General features: G+C 41.1%; 1 protein-coding gene across 2 annotated transcripts in view; it reads left to right on the top strand.

The window, feature by feature from the left end:
- The window catches only part of LOC119661332, an 84,698-nt gene that overhangs the window by 59,438 nt on the left and 3,121 nt on the right, over nt 1-22,139 (top strand). The window contains exons 1-3 of one of the 2 annotated variants that reach the window (XM_038070634.1): nt 16,351-16,371; nt 16,477-17,614; nt 18,122-18,415. In XM_038070634.1, coding sequence (XP_037926562.1) covers nt 16,620-17,614; nt 18,122-18,415 — 1,289 coding nt within the window. In that variant the 5' untranslated portion in view covers nt 16,351-16,371; nt 16,477-16,619. Of the gene's footprint in view, nt 1-16,350; nt 16,372-16,476; nt 17,615-18,121; nt 18,416-22,139 lie in introns of those variants that run through there. The other variant, XM_038070633.1, reaches the window with a different exon arrangement.

Genomic DNA, 22,139 nt, shown 5'->3' with positions numbered 1-22,139 from the left:
AATTTTTGAAACTGGTCCCATATTTGATCTCGGATGAAAGGACCTCCAAAAAGTGTAACGGGTCGCGTTCTCAGAACCTATCCAACCGAAAAATATGAAAAAATCACAGCGGTGTATCTACCCGAAATCTAGGCCTCAAAATACTCCTGTTCCGATATCTGCACAAATAAAATTAATAATAGCATATTAGCATATTTTAGAAATTTACTCGAAAACCCCCCTTAAGTTCATGCTAGAACTATAAAATTCGACTCTTGCATAAGGGATATGATAATAATAGGGATAACTTTGGGAAGTTTAAAGAAAATGCAACTATTATTAACAATTTCATGCATTCTAAAACGTGTATGAGATCATCATAACAAAACAATTCGTCACAACCACAATATAGTGAGCTCATGTGAATGGAACGTTGCGGGGAAACATTTTGTTTTAGTTTTTTAATCATTTGTATAACAATATCAGTTACTCCAGATAGATATATGTATGTATGCATAGAAATCAAGGGCAGATCGAGCTCGAAAAAGAGTTCTCGCAAAGTGTCGGGTGGTATGTTCGGCTGGACAGTGAAAGTTTTCGAGAGGGACACGTTTTTCGCGGCGCTGAAACCTGACATGTCCCTGAATGATACAGCTAGAGGAAAAGCCGCCCAAATCACCCGATGGGTGACGGAACCCAGAAGGCGATTGTTCCTCAGTAGACAACTCAACTACTTTGCCAGAGGCTCAGGGAAACGGTCGAAAGGGGGTGGTGAGGCTTACAGATTGGCAATGAAAAGGCTGCGGAGGTCACCCAGGTGATCTGTCCGCGCATCCTGAAATAGATTGTTACCACTCTGTTCCTTCACCACGAAAATAGGGAAAGGCAAATGGTTGTTCAGCTAAATGAGGGCATAGTAACTCCAGTAATTATGGAGGAGATGCAGAAAATAGGTGGTAGGATCGGTGAGAACAAGGTCCCGGTTTTGGATGGTATCCCAAACCGAGTTTTGAAACTGGCAGTGAAGACTAGGCCCGACTTTTCCGCCAACAGCTTCGAGGCGTGCCTAAAAAAGGAATATTCCCTGCCCAGTGGAAAAAGCAAAAGTTGGTGTTGCTTCTGAAACCTGCCAAGCCACCTGGAAACCCAGTATCATATCGCCCTATCTGCCTACTGGATACAATAGGGAAGATTATGGAGAGAGTCATCTACAAAAGACTCCTGCCCATCGTCGAAGCCAGCAATGGTTTGTCGGAACGCTAGTTTGGTTTCCGACGTGTCCACTCTACGGTGGCCGCAATTAACACGGTGGTAAATCTGGCAAAAGGTGCACTGATTTTTGGCGGCTGCTATGTCGTATTGGCGCTGGATGTCAAATATGCATTCAACTCGGCGAACTGGAACAGAATTAAAGGGGCGTTGGTTGACATAGGTGTCCCCGGATATTTAGCGAATTTGGTGAAAAACTACCTCTCATAGAGGACTCTCTGATACGGGACAGATGAGGACTCCAAAGAGTACATTGTCATAGTCGGGGTACCACAGGGATTGGTAGTTGGCTCCCGTTGTAGAATATCGTGTATAATGGGTTGCTTGCTCTTCCCGTCCCAAAGGGGACTACGACTGTCGGCTTTGCTGATGACCTAGCTGTGGTTGTTGCAGCAAAACACTCAGACGATGTGGAGGTCTACGCGACGGAAATAGTGAGAGCGGTAAAGTCCTGGCTAGAAAGGGCCGGGTTGACCTTGGCGGACGCGAAAACGGAAGTGGTCTTAAAGATGAACCGCAGGAAAAATAACACTGTGAAAGTGGAAGTCGGTGCATATACGGTCGTATCAAAGCCGTCTATCAAATACCTGGGGGTGATAATTCATACCAAACTGAGCTTTAGGAAACACCTAGAATATGGATGCCAAAAGGCAGTCAGTGCTACCGCGGCACTTGCAAAAGTGATGCCGAATATTGGTGGGCCGAAACACTGTCGTAGGTTACTTCTACCCGGAGTGGTGCGTTCCCTACACTCGTCACCTGTGTGGGGGAGAGGCGCTTGCAAACTGTCAGAGGCGGAAGCAGGTGAACTCGATTTACTGGTTGATGCCTTTGACGGCTGCAGTGCTTTTAGAACCAGCCTTTGAGATGGAGAGTATTTTGAGGCAAAGATATAATTTACAAGTACCACCATGATTTTTTTCAGCAACTGATGTCGAAAATATGCCCTGTGTCAGAAATTACAAGCTGTGCTCCTAAACGTATAGTATGTGGAGGTCAAATAGGAGGGGTTAGGATTGATTCTTTAAATCAGAATTACTTCAAACGGAATTAATTTCTCATTTCGGCTTCATCGGTTTACTGTTTGTCTGTCTGTCCGTCACACGCATTTTTCTCGGAGACTGTTACAGCGATTGACATCAAATTAATTGGTAGAAAGCTGGAAACTGAGAGCGCTCACGTATACAGTGAGTTATATCCTTTTGCGACGAATTTAAAGGGGGGTCCCCATACATGCAAAAGGGGGGTGTACATTTTTTTTCATCAAATATAGTTATGTGGGGTATGAAATTAAAGGTCGCGGTTAGTGCTTTTCGAAGCCGGTGTTAGTTTTGACATTTGTTAGAAAGGTGGGGAGTGCGGGGGGTTGAAAGTGATCATTCCTTTAAGGGGGTCATTCTCAGAAACTACCAAACCGAAAAATCTGAAAAAAATCAGGTTGCGGCCACTATATGGTGCCTTGGCTTCGAAATACCTTCCATATTGATATCTGTACAAATACAGTTAATAATAGTATATTACTATAATTTTTAGTAATTGGCTGCAAGATCCCCCTTAAATTCATGCTAGCACCACGAAGTTTCGCAACAATATAGGGTATAATATGGAGCGCAAGTAAGTTTGGTGGAAATGGCACTATTACTAACAAAGTTATTGCTTCTTTGCAAATTCAAGACTATGAATGTCAATATCATCCGAAAGTGGATATTCTTACATAATATATGCATATATTACGTGCTACGTACTAAGAAATACATAAAACCTTTCGTACCTGAAGCGTCCAGCTTCCGGTTTCCCGACTTGTTTCTTAACTGATGAACAACAAAATAATAATGTTGTACAACCATCAGTGTGAGAAAATGACATTAAGAAGATACTGATGCCAAAATAATCTTATGAATGCTTTAATTCAACAACAGGTGGAATTGATATCGAATAACTAGCCTCGCCCTATTAATCAAGTAGCACAAGTAAAAGTTAATTTTCTTAAAAGCCAATACAAAGTAGGAAGTGAATTCGAATGGCCATTTTAATGAATAAGGAAGTTTAGAAAAAATGAAATAAGCTTTTTAGTCTAGATGAGTATGAAGTATAAGTTTAGCAGAAATTTAATTTTATTAACTAAAGTTTGAAATCTAATGGACTTTTATAGTATGCGGTATATATAACTTAGCCAAAATGATATAGACTTTGAACAGGAATTGTATAAGATTCAACAAAGTCGAATAAATATTTTATCATACTTTTTTATGCCATTTATCTAAATTGAATAAAATTCAGCATAAAATGAATGAAATTTTAACAATATTGAAATATTGTTGGCAGGACTTAATATGACTTTAAACTACAGTGAAGCTAAACGTAAAAAAAATTGGACAAGAGTTGCACAGACATAAGCAGGAATTTTAATGGTTATTCATTACCCTGGTAGTGCATTGTAAACGTATATATATTTGTAATGTGTTATTGGCAAGTTAAAACAGTGCAAATTACACTGGATTTCCCAATTTCAAATAATATAGATTGTACAAATTGTGTTAATACTCAAGTCGGCTTAGTATGATAAAGTATATAAAATAATGGAAAAGATACGAGTTTCCGGTTCTGGATGCTTTCTCCGAAGAGGCGCCGTCAATCGTACTAGAAAACTAGGATATCAGTGGCACCTATCAATGAGATAAAAACACTGCAATCAACGACTTCAGTTAGTTGTGCTCTTTGCATCGCGATCCTGCTGCCATGAACTCTACAATATATTCAAATGTTGAGTGTGTTTCTGCCACAGCCTCCAATATTTTTCGATGCACAGTAAACTTCGCGCAACGAATCACAATATGCTCCACATTCTCAGCGACCAAACCGTTGTAGGCATGCACGGTATCCTCAATATACAGTCAACAAATGTGTTATGTGTTCCCATGGCTTCATCCAATCCATCTTCAAATGTCTAGAATGGTGCAGTATATCCAACGACCAGTTTGGAAGTCGCCCCTTTTCATTTGCCTATCCTCAATGGATTTCCATCCAGTTCGCAGCCATCGAAATACGTTAGGGTGTCTAAGGGGAGTATTCCTTCTAACACCACTGTATACACTATCTATTTCTAGAAGTTAAACATCCTGACGGTCATTACTCCTAAATATTTAAGCGTTAATTGGGAGTATATAATTCGCTTACCAAATTTAAGTTCCACTGTTATCTTTTTTTCTTACACTCTTTCGGTTTTATGTTAAACAAGTCGGGAAACCGGAAGCTTGACGCTTCAGGTATAAAAGGTTTTGTGTTTCCCTATGGGAGAAGCATAACGCAGTTCTCTATTGGGCTGGGTATTTAAATCGCTTAGTTCTGTTAGCGGTAGTGACCTGGTCAGAACTGATTTAAATATCTCGGGTCAACGCTATCAGCCAATGGACAACTGCGTAATGAAATTGCTTCAAGCATTAACGCAACCTGGATGAAGTGACATTCCACAACTGGTGTTCTTTGTGATCGACGTATGAGCACACGTCTCAAATCTTTATCGCAATATCGTCCGTCCTATCGCTCTCTATGGTTCTGAGTGTTGGCCGACTATAAAAGACAATGAACTGCGTCTTGCGGTGATGGAGACGAAGATATTGCGTTGGACTAGTGACACGTTTTTATCACATCCTAAATGAGGATATCCGCGGTCGATATAGGGTTACACCGATCGTGGAAAAGCTGCGAGTGAGGCGTTTTCATTGGTGTAGTCACATAATTCACACTAACGAGAATTCACTTACCAATGTTGGTCTGAACATCGAAGTCAATGGTAAGCAAATAAAAAGCCGGTCAAAACAACGGTGGCTACGCTGGATGGGTTTAAAAGCCTCGCGATTAAATCCTGATCAGGCATTTGATAAAATAAAATGACGAAACCGATCACGATGAGCCAACCCCGCTTGTGAACGGGACAAAGGCTGAATTCAAAGAAAAAGATGCGAGGAGCGACAAGTGCACGACAGTTCCGAGTCACATAGCTAAAATTTCATTGCCCTCTATTTTTTAGAAAGCAACTTAAATAAATCATTTGATGGAAAGCCCTGTATTGATAATAGTCAACTTCATACGTTTCACACTCTGAGTTTAATCTTATTAGCAAGCCGAATTTAACCAACATCAAATATAAACAAGTCGGGGAAATCGGAAGTTAGACGCTTCAAGTGATATTGACATTTATATTCTTGGAATTGCAGAGATACTACGGAGCCTAGGTGCTATATAATGGCAGCCCCGTGATTTTTTTCAGATTTTTCGGTTGGGTATTTTCGGAGAATGGGTTCGTTAAGGGCATCAGTTGTATCTAGATATAGTGTAGAATATATGGGCAGACTGATTTTTTGATATTCGGAGTCGTTCGGAAATTATAGTGTAAAAACACGTGATAAGTCACATGCCAGATTTATGTCGATCGCCATAATAAGGCACGTATTTATCGGCCCGAATGACTTCCCTAAAACGGCAAGAATTGAAGCCAAGGCTCTACTTGTCTTTCTTCAAGAAACCTAAGGTTTATGGATTAGGTATAACAGATTAATGGTCAGTTAAGGTTTTATGGTTAAAAATCGCATTCTACTTTTCAAATGCATGTTTCTCGAAACTGCGTGTTGAAAATCGGCTGCCACCATAGCCCATAATCTATCGAACGAAATAAGGAGATATACTGAAATATTGGGCAGAGTGGTATGTCGAATCCTGTCCAGTAAATTTGATGAACTCGATGGTACTGTGAACGTTTTAGCAATGGTGTAAAAACAGTAACTTGCACTATAAACTGAAATCGAATTTAACAAGGGTGTAGGGGTAGGTAGGTAGGTATCAGTGGCCTCCACGAGGAGCCTAATTAGCGCTTTGGTACGCCGTTTTGATGCCACAAACACCTAAGACCGTGACTGTTATGAGAGCAGTTCAGAGTTCAGATCTTCAGAGCCCACGCGTCTGCTACAGGAGCTCTCGTGATCGGGCTATGTAATAAGTGGGCCAAATTCCCCTTGACTTGGCACAGCTCGTAAGCCTTTGCCATCTTAGGCCTGCGGCTGCTAGGTAGTGCGAGTAGACTGTATTCGCCAAAGGACTGCCAAGAGCAGAGCCTTGTCTGGCCAATCCGTCAGCCCGCTCATTTCCCTCGTATGTTCCTATGCCCGGGAATCCAGAGGAGAGTGACCGCCCAGACGGTTCAGCGCGTCTCTGCACTGAACCACCAGCCTGGAAGATGTCGTCGCTGAGTACAACGCCTTGACGGCCGCTTGGCTGTCGGTCAGAATAGCTATGTTACGCTTGGGGCTCGAATCTCGCTCCAGCCATCGACAGACTTACAATATTGCCAGTACTTCCGCCTGGAATACACTGTGTGTGTATTCAAGAAAACCCCCGCGCCGCCCGCCGACTCCACAGGCCATCTTTAATCCGTCCGTAAAGAATACTGTGTCATAATTTTGCAACACGCTGCTAGTCTTCCACTTTGCCATGATTGGAAGGTCCACACCAAAGTTTCTCGTGAAGTTCAGCTTGCGTGTGGCATAGTCCGTGGGAGATGCCCAGATTTCCTGAGGTATTTCATTTAGGATGTTGCTGTGGCCGTAGGACTTCGCTGCTCAGTAGTCTGACGGCACTGCACGCTGCAATATATTTAATGTGGAGGTCTAGGGGGAGGAGATGCAGGAGTGCGGGACTGCAAAGCCCCAGTAGCACCTGTACACACGGTTCTTTGAATCCTATTAAACTTCATCATGTTTTATTTTTTCTTTCTTCTCCATACAATAGAACCGTATGTTAGAATCGGACGCATTACAACGGTGTACATCCAGAGAACCATCCTCGGCCGGAGACCCCATTTTTTTTGCAAAGGTTCTCTTACAGGCATAGAAGGCTATACAGGTCTTCTTAATCCTCAATTCTATGTTCAATCTCCAATTTAGCTTTGGATCCAGGATTACACCCAGATACTTTACATTATACGAAAGAACCAATCTTTGTTCATTCAGCCGTGGTAGATGGAATTCAGGTATCGTTGTCTTGGTGGTGAATAGCATCAGTTGCGTTTTGGTTGGGTTTATGCTGAGTCCGCATCTTGCGGCCTACAGGCACACCTTTCTCAATACTCCTTTCATGATGTCGCTCATAATGGACAGAAACATTCCTGATACTAATATCACCAAGTCGTCGGCATACGCCTCACCTCGCTGGTGCGAAAGTGCGTTTGAACCAGCAGCTCCAGGGTTTCGCTAGAAGATTCCGTCCAGGAGCTTTCCGACTTTTTAAGAAAGGATGAGCTCTTATGTACCTTGGGCAGAATCTTACTGAGCCTCGCGGATTCACTGGTGTTTTCGATGTTCTGACAATAGTCCAACCAAAACCGCCTCTTGGCGGTCCTGATAGCCGGCTTGTACTTCTTCAGATAGTCCTTGTATGGCTGCTAGTATTTTTACCTGTAGCAGATGTTGAAGATTTTTCTGGGCACGAGACTTTAAGGCGGTATCGAATGCCTTTTCCAGAGCCCCGACCTTTGACTCTAGTTCGTCTGTCGTGCCAATCTGACCTGACTAAACTTTCTCCAGTCGATCCTCCTGGGGTTTCTAAAGGGTTTGGAGACCTCTGCGGCGAGATCTAGTCTGAAAAGCATCTAACTGTGATCAGAGACAGATCTCTGGTCAGACACTCTCCAGTCCTCCACCCTAAGAATCCCATGGTCGGTTATTAGGGTGATATCAAGGACCTCCTTCCAACAGTCAGAGTTATCCGAGCAGGGGAAATGGAAGGGTGGTGTACTGCGCCTGTTGCACAACGTTAGGTTTGAAGTAATAATAAAATCAAAGAATGACTCATCTCTTTCGTTGATTTCGGAGCTGCTCCAAAGCGTATGCCTTGCATTAGCGTCGCAGCCTATCAGCAGATTGACTTTCTTTGTTGCTTTGCTTTGCTGCTTTGTTCTTCTGGCGGAGCTGATCGGTCGTGAGCCATGTAAGAAAATATACACGTTCTCTGCCCCGGCTGCTCCAGCTTGACCACTGATACTGAGATACTGGGAATTATATGTAATCATCGTACGTGTCTACAACAGTAGGCAAGTTGTAAGGGGTAATTAGTTGTAGATATGATGAGCATGAAGCAATTATGCGACTTTATTTTCCTTAAAAAATCTAGTCGATAGGCTAGATATGTTATAGTACAGCTTCACTGCGTCATCTAATAAGAACATGTGCTAAGGGCATCGCAAGGTAATTATTGCAAGGAGATGCAGCAAAACCAAAGAATCTGATGTCTGTAGCTTCGTGATCGAATTATGTACATGCTTGAAACATGTGTCATGTGATATGATTCTTAACAAATTTGCATTAAATTCCATTATAGTATCTATTCCGAATTTAGTTCTCAAATTACGAATGAAATTATTCTAATTCAAAAACTGGTCGCTTTATAAAAAGAATTCGAGTTTAATCTTCTTTGAGGAGCGTTACATCCATATCTTTTCTAAAGTAAATATTCGTAACCAATGGTGACAACACTCTTTCAGTTTATCTTTGCCTATATATGTATGCATTAAGGGAGTTTGTCACTTGGAAGTATAGATATGAGTACTCCATATCTATAATGGGCATAATTGTACGATGCGTAACCGTATGTGCTATCTCTTCTATTTATATCACAGCTTTGTGGCTTTCATTGTCGTTTTTGGTGTGCTGGGCCCGTGTAAACTGCCTGGTTTCCGTACAGAACCCACAATCCATGGGAAATGAATAAAAACGAGAAAGCCAGCATTTACGTGTACACCAGAATAATTCTCAGAGGTTTTAGAATTTTCCTGTTGTTTGAATGACAGATTAATTGTCAATGCTTATACACCACACACATGACATCAGGGGTGATAATTTGAGGTGAGCCCTAAGTACCTGCCCATACTTTATAAAGTTAGGATTTTATTGCTTAATTTAAGTTTACTTTGAACGATTAGCTCTCAAATAATGTCAATTTCAGAAAAAAAAGTTCCTTCAGATTTAATTTCGAATCATTGTCTTGTTTGGCTTTTGCATGCATTTGAGCATTTATGTGCGATTATGTTTTTGAATGTGGCTGAGACTTCCTGGCGGTCATCAGTTGCTATCTTATTGGTGAACTATGGAAACTGTTGAGTATGCGCACGTACTGTTGACATCCGGTAGCCGCAGCGTAGAAATTTCGTTAACGTAAGTATCGTGAAAATTGTATCCGTTTTTAAGATTTAGTGTGAAACAAATCGGCTCATTATCTGTCTGTCTGTCGCAGGCACCTTTCTCAGGAGCGACTGTACGGATTGACATGAAATTTAGTGAGACATTACTATTAACATAGTATGCTGGTCCCAAGACCAGGTAAAAAAGGAGGGTTTGAGGCAACGTATTCTGTACTATCTTCAGTACAACAAAAATAAAATGCTGAGATCAGGGAAAGAGATAAATAGAGTATAGTTGGAGTTATTCTACTATGCTAAATTCTATCTGATCTCTCTTGGTGACAGGCCCCGCGACAGGTCGACCAAGAAAATGTATACAATGTCGTTGTAAACATGATGTTCGGATTGCAACACTTAGTCCCAGAAGAACTCGTTCGCTGGGTTCAATTGCTCTACCACGATCCGAAAAGTAAAGTTAGAAGTATGGCGGGTGTATCAAAACCGCTTCGTGCCTCTGTTGGTGTTCATCAAGGAAGCGCCCTCTCACCACTCCTCTTTGTTCTTGTTATGGACACCGTCACACGGGATATCCAACGTCCAGCGCCCTAGTCCTAGTATCTGATAGCAAAAATGATCTTGAGCAACTTCTTCAAAAATGGAATGATCGTCTCATGCAACACAGTCTCAGATTGAATTTAAACAAAACTATCAGCCAATGGAGAACTGCGTTATGAAATTGCTTCACGCATTAACGCAACCTGGATGAAGTGGCGTTCCACAACTGGTGTTCTTTGTGATCGACGTATCAGCGAACGTCTCAAATCTAAAATTTACTGCAATGTCGTCCGTCCTGTCGCTCTCTATGGTTCTGAGTGTTGGCCGACTATAAAAGACAATGAACGGCGTCTTGCGGTAATGGAGACGAAGATGTTACGTTGGACTAGTGGCATCACACTTTTAGATTACATCCGAAATGAGGATATCCGCGATCGTTATGCGGTTGCACCGATCGTGGAAAAGTTGCGAGAGAGGCGTCTTCGATGGTATGGTCACGTAATTCGTGCTAACGAGAATTCACTTGCCAAGGTTGGTCTGAACATCGAAGTCGATGTTGAACGACCAAAAGGCCGGCCTAAACAACGGTGGCTTGATACGCTGGATGGGGATTTGAAAGCCTCGAGATTGCACCCAGATCCGGCATTCGATAGAGCCAAATGGCGAAACCGATCACGACGAGCCCACCCCGCTTGTGAACGGGACAAGGGTTGAAGAAAAAGAAGAAGGTAGGGAGTGTGTGGTGAATAGCATTGCTGCACATTGCACTTAAGGAGGGGTCCCCATGTATCTAAAACAGGATGCAAATTTCTTTCTAAAGAATATTGTTGTGTGGGATATCAAATTAAAGGATTAGTACTTTTCGATGCAGATGTTAGTTTTGGTATTTGTTGCAAAGCGCAGGAGTGCGGGGTTCCAAAAGAGATCAATTACTTCAAAGACCCGTTATTAAAAACTACTAAACTGAAAAATCTGAAAAAAATGATGGTCGTCCGTGCATATATCGAGGCTTTAAAATACTCTCCTTTGAAATACCTGCTCAAATAAAGTTAAACGTATATTATTATATTTTGAAAATTTTCTGTAAACATTCCTTAAGTTCACGCTAGATCAGCAGATTTTAATAGGAAACATCATACTGTTTGGTGAAAATCCTACTAATATTAACAAACTTATAGTAGGTCAAAGTTGCTCCTTTCGAGTCAAATTACTACACCCTAAAAAATTAAATGTCAGTTCCACATCGAGTTGAATATCGTCTATATATTACCAGTTGTATATGTTTAAGTGAAATCGTTCATACCTGGAGCGCGTTTACAGCTTCTGACTTGTTTTTTTCTTGTGTGAGGATTGCCTCAAAAAGAGTGTTTTTTTTTTAGCTGCATAGAAGAACGACTGGCACATATAGGCCGATTTGAAGGAGGCCAAAAGTAAAATTTTCAAAGTGGCCATAGAAACGTGAGCTAAAATTGAAGGTTTGAAGAAAAATGTCAACAACAATGATTAACCATCCGCACTCTTAAATATGTTGATTTGCAACTTGACCGTATGACAAAGGGCACGTCTTGTTCTTACCGCTCTCAAAGTGAAATTTGAAGTCGTCTGTCTGATATTTTAAAGTGATTGTGATTGATTTGAATAATTTAGGTAAGAAACAATCTTTCTTTATATATTTACATGATGATTAGCCTTTTTAAGGTTTTGTGTAAATACAAAACCTGATTAAAATCGATTCAATGTCTGTCCGCCTGTCACACCCGATTTACTCGAAAACGGCTGAACCGATTTTCACGAAATTTGGTGAGAATGTATGATCTATGTAATTACATGTATTAGGTTGTTGCACATGAAGTGGCCGATTTGGTACTAAAATTTAAAATGACTGTAAAGCTTACAAAAATTTATTTAATTAATCAAAATAGGTGTCAGTCGATTCAAAACACTTCTCCCAGCGAGATACAAGAGCATGTATGCCAGTTTCGTAGAAATCCAGTTTTCGAGTTTTTGATAAACTCGTCGAAGGTAATTTTGATGGCCTCTTCATTCCTAAATTGCTTTTCCGCCAAAAAATGATGCAAGTGCTTAAAAATAGTCGGTGGTCGGTTGGCGAAAGGTCCGGTGAGTATGCTGGATGAGGCAAAGTTTCATACTCCAATTCGTTCAACTTTTGAACCGTTGTTCTGGAGACGGGATCATGGGCTCGGTTTCGGCATATGCTTCGGTGGCTCATCAGCATCTAGTCACTGTGCAGATTGGCGACGTTGGTCGTATAATATCCACTTTTCTTCACACGTTACCATTCTTTGTAAAAAGGGATCACTTCTGTTGCGGGAGAGTAAAGAAATGCAAATGTCCATTCGAAGCGCCATGTTTTGTTTCGTAAGGGCACGCGGAACCCATTTTTCGAAATAATAAAAGACTTGTTGTTTCTTTTTCGTTGGTGTAGATATTTATTCTTGCAAAAACATATATTTCGGGAACCACTCGTTCCCTTCATCAGTGCTAACAAGTCAAGGACTCAAGGACTTGTTAGCACTGATGAAAGGAACAAGTGGTTCCCGAAATATTGGTATTTGCGAAGTTTATCTTTCTATCTACACCAACGAAAAAGAAACAACAGGTTTTTTATTATTTCAAATAATTAATCGTTGGAAACACCGCATAATTATACTCCATTTGCCGAGCTTTTTCACCTTTCCAAGTTGTTGCAAGTATCGGAAAACTGTCGAATAATGTACGCCCAGTTTATCTACAATGTCTCTCACAGATTGACGTGTGTCGACTAGCAAACGCAGCTCGTCGTTGTCAATCGATGGTCCTGGATGTCGACGTGTCTCACTTTGAAGGTTTACGTCACCTGACCGGAATTTTTCGAACTACCGCCGTGGAGTTTGTTCGCTTACCGTATCAGCTCCAAATGTGCTGTTAATGTTCCTGGTCGCCTCCGTTGCTTTGCTCCGAGTTTGAACTTATACAGGAAAAGTATACAAGGTATATAAGTTCTTGGTTCTTTTCCACCTTTTTTTCCTTTTTAGAAGGGTGTACATTTTTAAGGTTTTGTGTGAAATAAAACCTGATTAGAATCGAGTCTGTGTCTGTATATCGGTCCGTCTATCTGTCACACCCGATTTATCCGGAAATGGCGAGACCGATTGTCACGGAAATTAGTAAGAGTATGTGATCTGCTGTTCCCTTTACATGCAGCAAGTGGCATCATTTTGTGTTAAGTTTAAGGGGGGCTCCCCATACATGTGAATGGAGGGTGTAAAATTTTTTTTCATAAAATGTGGCCATGCGGGGTATCAAATGAAAGGTCTCAATTAGTACTGGTTCCATATTTGATATCGGGTGAAACAGGGGAGTGAGGACTCAAAATATGACCATCAAAAAGTGTAACAGGTCTCGTTCTCAGAACCTACCCAACCGAAAAATCTGGAAAAAATCACAGTGGTACATCTCTATGAAATCTAGGCCTCAAAATATATCCGGTTCCGATATCTGCACAAATAAAGTTAATAATAGTATATTTCCACATTTTTGAAATCTACCTGGCAACCCCTCTTATGTTCATGCCAGCATGGCATGGGTGTAAGGGATAACATATTGCACAATTTAGCCAAGTTCGAAAAAAATACAAACATTATTAACGAAGTTATAGGGGGTGAAACTTTGCCATTTTTTGTGAATTTCGTGCACTCTACAACCTGCACGACGTCATCATCACATATCAATTCGTCAATACCACAACGAAATGAGTTCTTATGAATGGGGGCGCAAAGAATTATTTTGTTTTAGTTTTTTAGTCATTTGTATATGAATATCAATTACTCCAACCATACATGTGTGTACGAGTATGTAGGTATATGGTATATGCGTGCTAATGAACTTTGCGGGTAGTGTCTAATTCAGATAGATATAAGAAGTAAATCGGAAATATGGGTACGATCAATTTATATACGTGCATATATGTGTACAGTGTTCGGAAATAGACAGTTTGTTTGTTTAGGGTGCGCGTAATATCTATGGCTGTAATATGTACGTATGTCTCGTAGTTTGTAAAAATATGAAGGAAGATGTTGGATTTGTAGCTATATACGGATAGAAAAATGTGCGTAGAAATTTCATACATAAGATGAACACAAAATCTTTATACCAGAAGCACGAGCTTCCGGTATTCCGACTTGTTCTTCTTTTATTTTGCTGAACTATTGGTCAAGCTTATTTTTCTGGGCTCGATTGTATTTTTGATTTTAAGGCTGATTTCGTTGTAAGTTTAAATGTTTTGGGGATACGTCACTTTAATGTATAAAATGAATAAAACAGGATTTTTTAGACCAAATCTAATGAAATGGGTACTGTGAGTGGCAGTGATCTGCCCAGAACTGAGCAATTTAAATATTCCGGATCGACGCTATTAGCGAATGGTGAATTGCGGTAAGTAATTGCTTCACCCATTAGCGCAACCAGGATGAAGTGGTGTTCCAAAATCGGCGAGCCGACCCCGCTCTTGTACGGGACAAAGACAGAAGAAGAAGAAAAAAGATATGCGGGCAGAGCTGGAGGATCAACACTCGCCAATTTTCTCAAGTGATGTATAGGTCGGTGCTTTCGGTTGGTCAAACAAGCGTTAATGCTTTCTATTCGGGGAACAAAGAAGAACGCGTTGAGTGGCTGCAAACTTCAAGTCGGTGTCATTTTTCTGGTATGACAGGGATAATGCATTAAAAATTTGTTCCACCACCATACCTTATTAAAAGTGATCCAATGTCTGGCTGTCACACCCGATTTACACGGAAACGGCTAAACCGATTGTCACGAAAATTGGGGAGAATATGCGGTCTGTCTGCCCCTTTACCTGCAGCGAGTGGTATAATTTTGTATTACGATTAAGGGTGGGGTGCCCCATATATGCGAGGGAGGGGTGTACATTTGTTTCACCAAATATACTCGTGTGGGGTATCAAATGAAAGGGTTCAATCAGTATTTTTCGAAAATGGTCTTATTTAGGGGCAGATGTGCCCCAAAAAGGGAAACAGGTCACGTTCTCAGAACCTATCTAACCGAAAAATCTGAAGTCACAATGCGGAGTTTATATGAAATCTAGTCTTCAAATGTTTGTTTGTTTAGAATGAGTACGATATCTATTATTTTAGCTTACAAAAATTGTTCCGTTCGAAACGTCTCACCATAGGGTCAAAGCTCTTACTTTACAAGACAATGATCTTGCCAGTCCTCATGTATTCCTCGGAAACTTGGGTTCTTAGCAAGAAAAATTGCGAACTCTTGGCCGCGTTCGAGAGAAGAATCCTCCGAAGAATTTTTGGCCACCTACATGAGGATGGACGATTCCGTAGCCTAGACAACGACGAAATCTATGAGCGATACCATGGCCGTCAGGTTGTGGGTAAAATCCTGCTCAATAGGTTACGGTGGGCGGGTCACTTAATCCGTATGAATGAGAATGATCCCACCCGGCAAGTCTATAAGGGATATTGCCCTTATATGGTAGAAAAAGAAGACGAGGCAGACCTTGCCTAAGATGGAGTGATGGCGTAAGTCAGGACGCCAGACAGCTTTTGGGGATATCGAATTGGTGGACCTCGGTGCAAAACCGAGATGTCTGGAGCTCCTTATTAAGGCAGTCCTAGACCGGATACTGGTTGTTGCGCTGTTGATGATGATGTGTATAACTTGTAGTTTGGCAACATATGAAGGAATATTTTGCATTATTAGATATGGAGGAATGGAAAACGTCCAAAGAGAATTCCCCACATAAGATGAACCCCAAACCTTTATACCCGCAGCGCCGAGCTTCCGGTATTCCGACTTGTCAATTACATGTTGAAATGCATCAATCGTAAACCAAGTGTGTCTACAATTTCAATGCTATTTGATACGCGTTCTAGCCGTCAGAATAACCACGGCGTTTTCCGGATTTATAATAATATCACACTTAGAATGTTCAATTACATTTCTCGCAAAAATATTAAATTTTTCTTTCTAAATATTGAAATCTGAATTTCATTATATTTTTATATATGTATACATTTCCCGCGTTTATACAAGAACATTTGACGAAGTAATCACGCTTGTTTAAGGTTACTTGGTAAAATATTATCTTGTGCATTACACAACAAACAGATTTGAGGAGAATAAATTTCGTTCGAGTTCTGGTTTCCGCCTTAGTCTTGTCGCCAAGTTCCTGGCGCCATTGTTGTATCAAAACGCCTACATTTAGGTTGGTAGATATTTTGTTTGTGATAAAAAATCTGAGCTTTCAAATTCCGAATTGCATGGCGCTTAGTTTAAAAACGAATCTCGACTCGTTCGCTTGAAACGATAGCAAATGGATGACCGCACGAACGGCATGATAAATATGCTGTTGTTGTTCTCGAATTGTAAGCAGAATATTTTGTCGATTCCGATAAACACGTTTATGCTAATGCAAACAGAAACATTTATGTACGTTCAATTTTCAAAACAATCTGTTGTTGTCATTTCAGAGAATCGTCGTGATTGGCGTCGGTCGTACAACCGAAACACAATAAACTGCTACAACATCCAAGAAGGCAAAATTATTGATAACGTGAAGATACGTGACCGCAGCCTTTCTCCCAGCTTTCTTCGTCGAAAAAAGAGCGATGTCATGGACGTCCGGAAGATTTTCGAAACAAAGAGAACCAAAGAACCAAAGGAATCAAACAGTCAAGACTTTAACGTGAATACAGTAAGAATTAGATGTAGGAATAATCTAGTGAAGGAACGACGAAACCCCCTCCCAACAACCCGCCTATCATTTTGCGAACCGAAATTAGCTTACGATGAAATTTCGAACTATTCGAACTGCACGGATTCAACACAAGCTTACAACGTCGACAGATTGAATCCTCGAATTAACGATGTACTGAATATATCGACGACAAGTAGAGACAACTACAACACGAATCAATTTTATCATAACGAAAACTGCAGAACCAAAGTCAGTAATAATAATTTCCTAGGAAATAAGTCGAAATCCGTGGAAGACTTTTCCAAAGAAGACATATTCACCCTCAACCGCCTGAACAAGCCTGAGAATAAATTCAAAACACTATCGGGGAAAACGCAGAAATTCTTAAGTAATTTCTATAGAACCCGTTTCGAAAAGAATTCATCGACTCCGAAGCAGCAATCGCCACCTAATCAGCACAATCATCGGAGCTATGAAATGGATAATAAATTCGCCACTGATCTGCCAATATCGGAGGATATAATGAATAATGAATGGTGCCTTCCCAGCCACTATCGACTGTCCGATAGCTGCTACTCAACTCTGGTTGACTCGCACTTAATGACAACGACAACAGATGCTGACTCTGGCATTTTAGAGAATGATTCAGGCCAATCTTCACTTAATTCGATACCGGTTACGGAAAGTGTATCATCATCAACATTGGCGACAACAGATACTGGCGTCGGGTTCAATGACGCGCTCACCACGATAAATCATAACTCGAATGGCGAAGCTCGAATGTTGACTAATGCAGATTTTCTAGTCACTGTGCTATGTGATGAGAGCTTCAACGATTTGGCCAGACACTTGTATCATAGCAAAGGATCGTATTTCATGACGAACATTATCGTGAAAAAAATTAAATTGATGTGAGTACTCGAATTTAAGATGGTCCAATCACTTGGTTTCTGCAAATTGAGTTAGTATGCGAATGCATCTTTGCGCAATGCAACGCGGGCATGAGGAGTCACAGCTTCGTTTCGAAGGAATTACATTAGGGAAAACCCTGAATCATGCTTGGTTCCCCTTAATTCAAAGAAACGGCTGTAACTTCACGATTGCCACGACGTTCCTGTTAACAATTTCGCATAATAACCACTTTGAATGAAGTGTATAAGATGCAGGAGAAAACGTTAGTTATCAATTGAACGTAGTTTGTAAATTTATAAAGGAATGTGGGAAAAGTAAAAGTTGCCCGTTCGGTATTCATATAGTTTTATTTGGCATCGGCTCTGAGGCTGCACTGGGCTGCATTTTACATTACTATGAAACGAATGCAATGCGGTAATTGAATAAGAAGTTGGTTGCGTTAGTGATACTGTATTTTGCCAGGTGGTTTTCATTTGATTCAATTTGTTGTAATTAATTTTTTGCAGTGACGGTTTCATCTTGGCTGGAGACGAAATACTGGACATATGTGGAATTCCAATTCGGGGAAAATCTTATATTGAAGTCTACAATTTATTGCAAAACATCCAACTAAACACACAAAATAATTATGTACGAATGCTTTTACGGCGTATCTCAGAGATTGGAGGGAATGGCAGTGCGACTGTTGCCAATGCATATCAGAAAGGTGTCGTGAATAGCAGACGAAATGGAATTTGCTCATTACGCGATCTTGAGAAATCGTCGGAAAAATCATTAGATTATGCTGCGAAAGCAATAAGGTATGTTAATGATGCGCTCCCTGATAATAGCCACTTCAAGGTCTGAATTCACCAGAGCTTGCAGGTGCTAATGGGCAGATTGCAGGCAGAATTGTTTTTGTATTTTCCTTTGGTTCAGTGTCAGCGGCTACAACCAAATAGTTACTTTCAATCCTCGCATGATTTAGATTAGGCAATGTTTAAGTATAGGGGAAAAATATTGAAATAGGGGCCAAGGTTGGTACAATTCAAAATTACCATTATTTGAAATGTAAGTCATGCAATCACACACAATCTGCTTGCAAACATCTTCAAGTGATATTCTTTCTATTGATGTGAAGACAAAACGATTTACTATTTTTGGACGCCTTGACATTTTTGTCGCTCTTTTTATCCGCAGAGTCGTGCTTTCAACGAGTTTTCAATAGACACCATTTACTTTCATTGAGGCAAATTAGTTTCAAGTTACTTGATCTTTTCGTGTATAATAGTGAAGACGAAAGTGAAAAGCAGTTTTATGTTGTTTTATTTTTCTTTTGAATAGATTTTGGCGAATCGATTTCTTGATAACTATCTTCTTTGGTGACATTTGCGTTCAATTTTATAGAGGATGGAGTTAGACACAAATGTATCTTTTATTCTTGCCCTAAAATCGCTATAATTTTTATGTAGTTCTGTAATTTCGTTACTTGTCTAAACTATACATATGATAAGCATCCTTCCTTTGTTACAGCGTTTCGTAAGGCATTAATTTTAATGTCGTATCCTGTGGTCTCGTTAATTTCAAAAAAACTATTATTGTAAGTTTTATTAAATTGTCCTAGAGAAACGATTTTCAACATTACTGAAAACAAGGTGGGGAGTCTATCATTAGGATTTCATGGAAAATAAAATACTATTTCAGTCGTCGCCCGAAGTCTGCTTCTCCACTTTTCTCGGTTGAACGACACCATTTTCCAATTTTGGAAACCGAGCAGCGTACATTGTCCACTGTATCTTCTCATCCATTTCGAGGTTATCCAGGTGATCGTCGGCGCCTGGAAATTCTTTTGATATCCATATGCTCTACATGACCTGCCCAGAGGAGCTTCCGGACCGTAATATGGATGACGCTTTCTATAATAGTTCGTCGTATAATAGGTGCTAGGTGTTGTATCTCATTCGCCAGCCGCCCTCATTGGATCTAAGATTCTTCTGTTCGAAAGCGTTTATTTGTTAATCTTTGTTATCGATCACGTCTTGGGGCCCTAACACAGGACCGGCCGAATCAAAGTTTTATATATTATTTGTTTTCCTATACATAGTCTTATTTTTGAGAATTGATCATCATCATCAAGGGCGTAACACTCGGTATCCGGTCTAAGCCTGCCTTAATAATGAACTCCAGACATCCCGGTTTTGCGCCGAGGTCCACCAATTCGATATCCCCAAAAGCTGTCTGGCGTCCTGGCCTATGCCATCGCTCCATCTTAGGCAGGGTCTGCCTCGTCTTCTTTTTATACCATAGATATTGCCCTCACAGACTATCCGGGTGGGATCATCGTTATCCATACGGATTAAGTGAACCGCCCACCGTAGCCTATTGAGCCGGATTTGATCCACAACTTGACAGTCATGGTATCGCTCATAGATTTCGTCGTTATGTAGGCTACGGAATCGTCCATCCTCATGTTCAAAAATTGTTCGGAGGATTCTTCTCGCGGCCAAGAGTTCGCAATTTTTTTTGCTAAGAACCCAAGTTTCCGAGAAATACATGAGGACTGGCAAGATCATTGTCTTGTACAGTAAGAGCTTTGACCCTATGGTGAGACGTTTCGAGCGGGACAGTGGCTCTGTTGGCTGACAACAACCGTGCGCGGATTTGATCATCGTAGCTGTTATCGGTTGTGATTTTCGACCCTAGATAGGAGAAATTATCAACGGTCTCAAAGTTCTATTCTCCTATCTTTATTCTTCCCATTTGACCAGTGCGGTTTGTTGTTGTTGGTTGGTTGGTTTTGGTGCTAACGTTGCCGCCATATATTTTGTCTTGCCTTCATTGATGTGCAGCCCAAGATCTCGCGGATGAAGGTAGTTTGTACCCCTCGGGTGGTTCTTCCCATGATGTCGATATCGTCAGCATAAGCCAGTAGTTGGGTGGACTTAAAGAGGATCGTACCTCTTGCATTTACTTCAGCATCACGGATCACTTTCTCGAGGGCCAGGCTAAAGAGGACGCATGATATTGCACCATCTTGTCGTAGACCGTTTTTGATGTCGAATGGTCTTGAGAATGATCCTACTGTTTTTATTTGGCCTCGCACATTGGTCAGGGTCAGCCTAGTGTCTTATTAATTTCGTCGGGATACCGAATTCTCTCATGGCCGTGTACAGTTTTACCCTAGCTATGCTATTATAGGCTGGTGTCCATATTCCAACAGTTTTTACATCGCTTGCCGCAGGGAGAAAATCTGATCTGTTGCTGATTTGCCTGGAATGAAGCCTCTTTAGTATGGGCCAATGATGTTCTGGGCGTATGGGGCTATCTGGCGTAGCAAGATAGTGGAGAATATCTTACAGATGGTACTCAGCAACGTGATTCCTCTATAATTGCCGCACTGTTTTATATCTCCCTTTTTATGTATGAGACAGATAATGCCTCGTTGCTAAGGCAGGCATTGATTCGCGGTCCCATACCTTGCGCACAAGTTGATGAACCACTTCGTGTAATTGATCGCCTCCATATTTAACCAATTCGGCTGTAATTCCATCGGTTCCTGGCGAATTATGATTTTTAAGCCGATGAATTGCACGGATTGTTTGTTCTATACTTGGTGATGGCAGTATTTGTCCGTCGTCTTCAGTTGGCGAGATCTCCAACTTGCCGTTGTTGAGCAGTTCATCAAAGTATTCAACCTATCGCTCCAATATGCCCATTCTGTCGGATGAACATCGAGGAGTGTAAGGCTTCCTCCTGCTGACTTGTTGGTAAAACTTGCGCGCTTGATGCGGTTGCTCTCTGTGCTTTTCAAGTTCACAGACTTGTTGGTTATCCCAGGCTTCCTTTCCCATCTGTGAACTCGCTTCTCCGCTCGCCGGAGTTCGTGATAAGTCTCCGCGTGTGCCCGCATTCTTTGAGAATGTAACATTACTCGGTATGCGGCATTCTTCCGTTCCGTAGCTGGCTTACGTTCATCGTCAAACCAGCTGTTGCGACTCTTTTTGTGGGTATTCGGCCTTTAAAAGTTGCGCATATCTGTACATTGCTTGCTTCTGGGCTTTCATGTTTGACCTCCTTTTCCAGTTTAGTCTTTACTGTAAGATAGTCAATATCTCTCGGATTTCTAAGAACCATATGGGTTCTAGGCTAAAATGGCTCTCTCTCCCAGTAGCCCCTTGACCGCCTCACAGAGCGTACCCATGTCGGTTGTGTTCGGAACTGATTCAGCGACTACTTCACCCCCTTCGTTTTGCGTATGGATGACACTTCTCCTCGACTTTACTTACAGCGGGTCTCACTGGGGATTTTCGCAAAGGCCTTCTCTTCTGTCGGTTTATTGAGTAGAGCTGGCGGTATACTTATCCTTCTTTTCCTTGCCTTTTCAATTGTTACACCGCCATTCGTATCCGTCCTGACTTTAGGCAGATGGTGTGTTGTTTCTTCTTGTCCTTTTTTCCAGAACAGGAGCACGTTCGAAACTTTGGCGGTTTTATTATTGGACTTGTTCATAACTTTTTAATGAATAATATATTTCACATTTTCTTT

This window comes from Hermetia illucens, chromosome 1 (assembly GCF_905115235.1).
Source record: "Hermetia illucens chromosome 1, iHerIll2.2.curated.20191125, whole genome shotgun sequence".
Lineage (NCBI taxonomy): Eukaryota > Metazoa > Arthropoda > Insecta > Diptera > Stratiomyidae > Hermetia > Hermetia illucens.
This window is presented reverse-complemented; position numbering and strand designations above follow the sequence as displayed.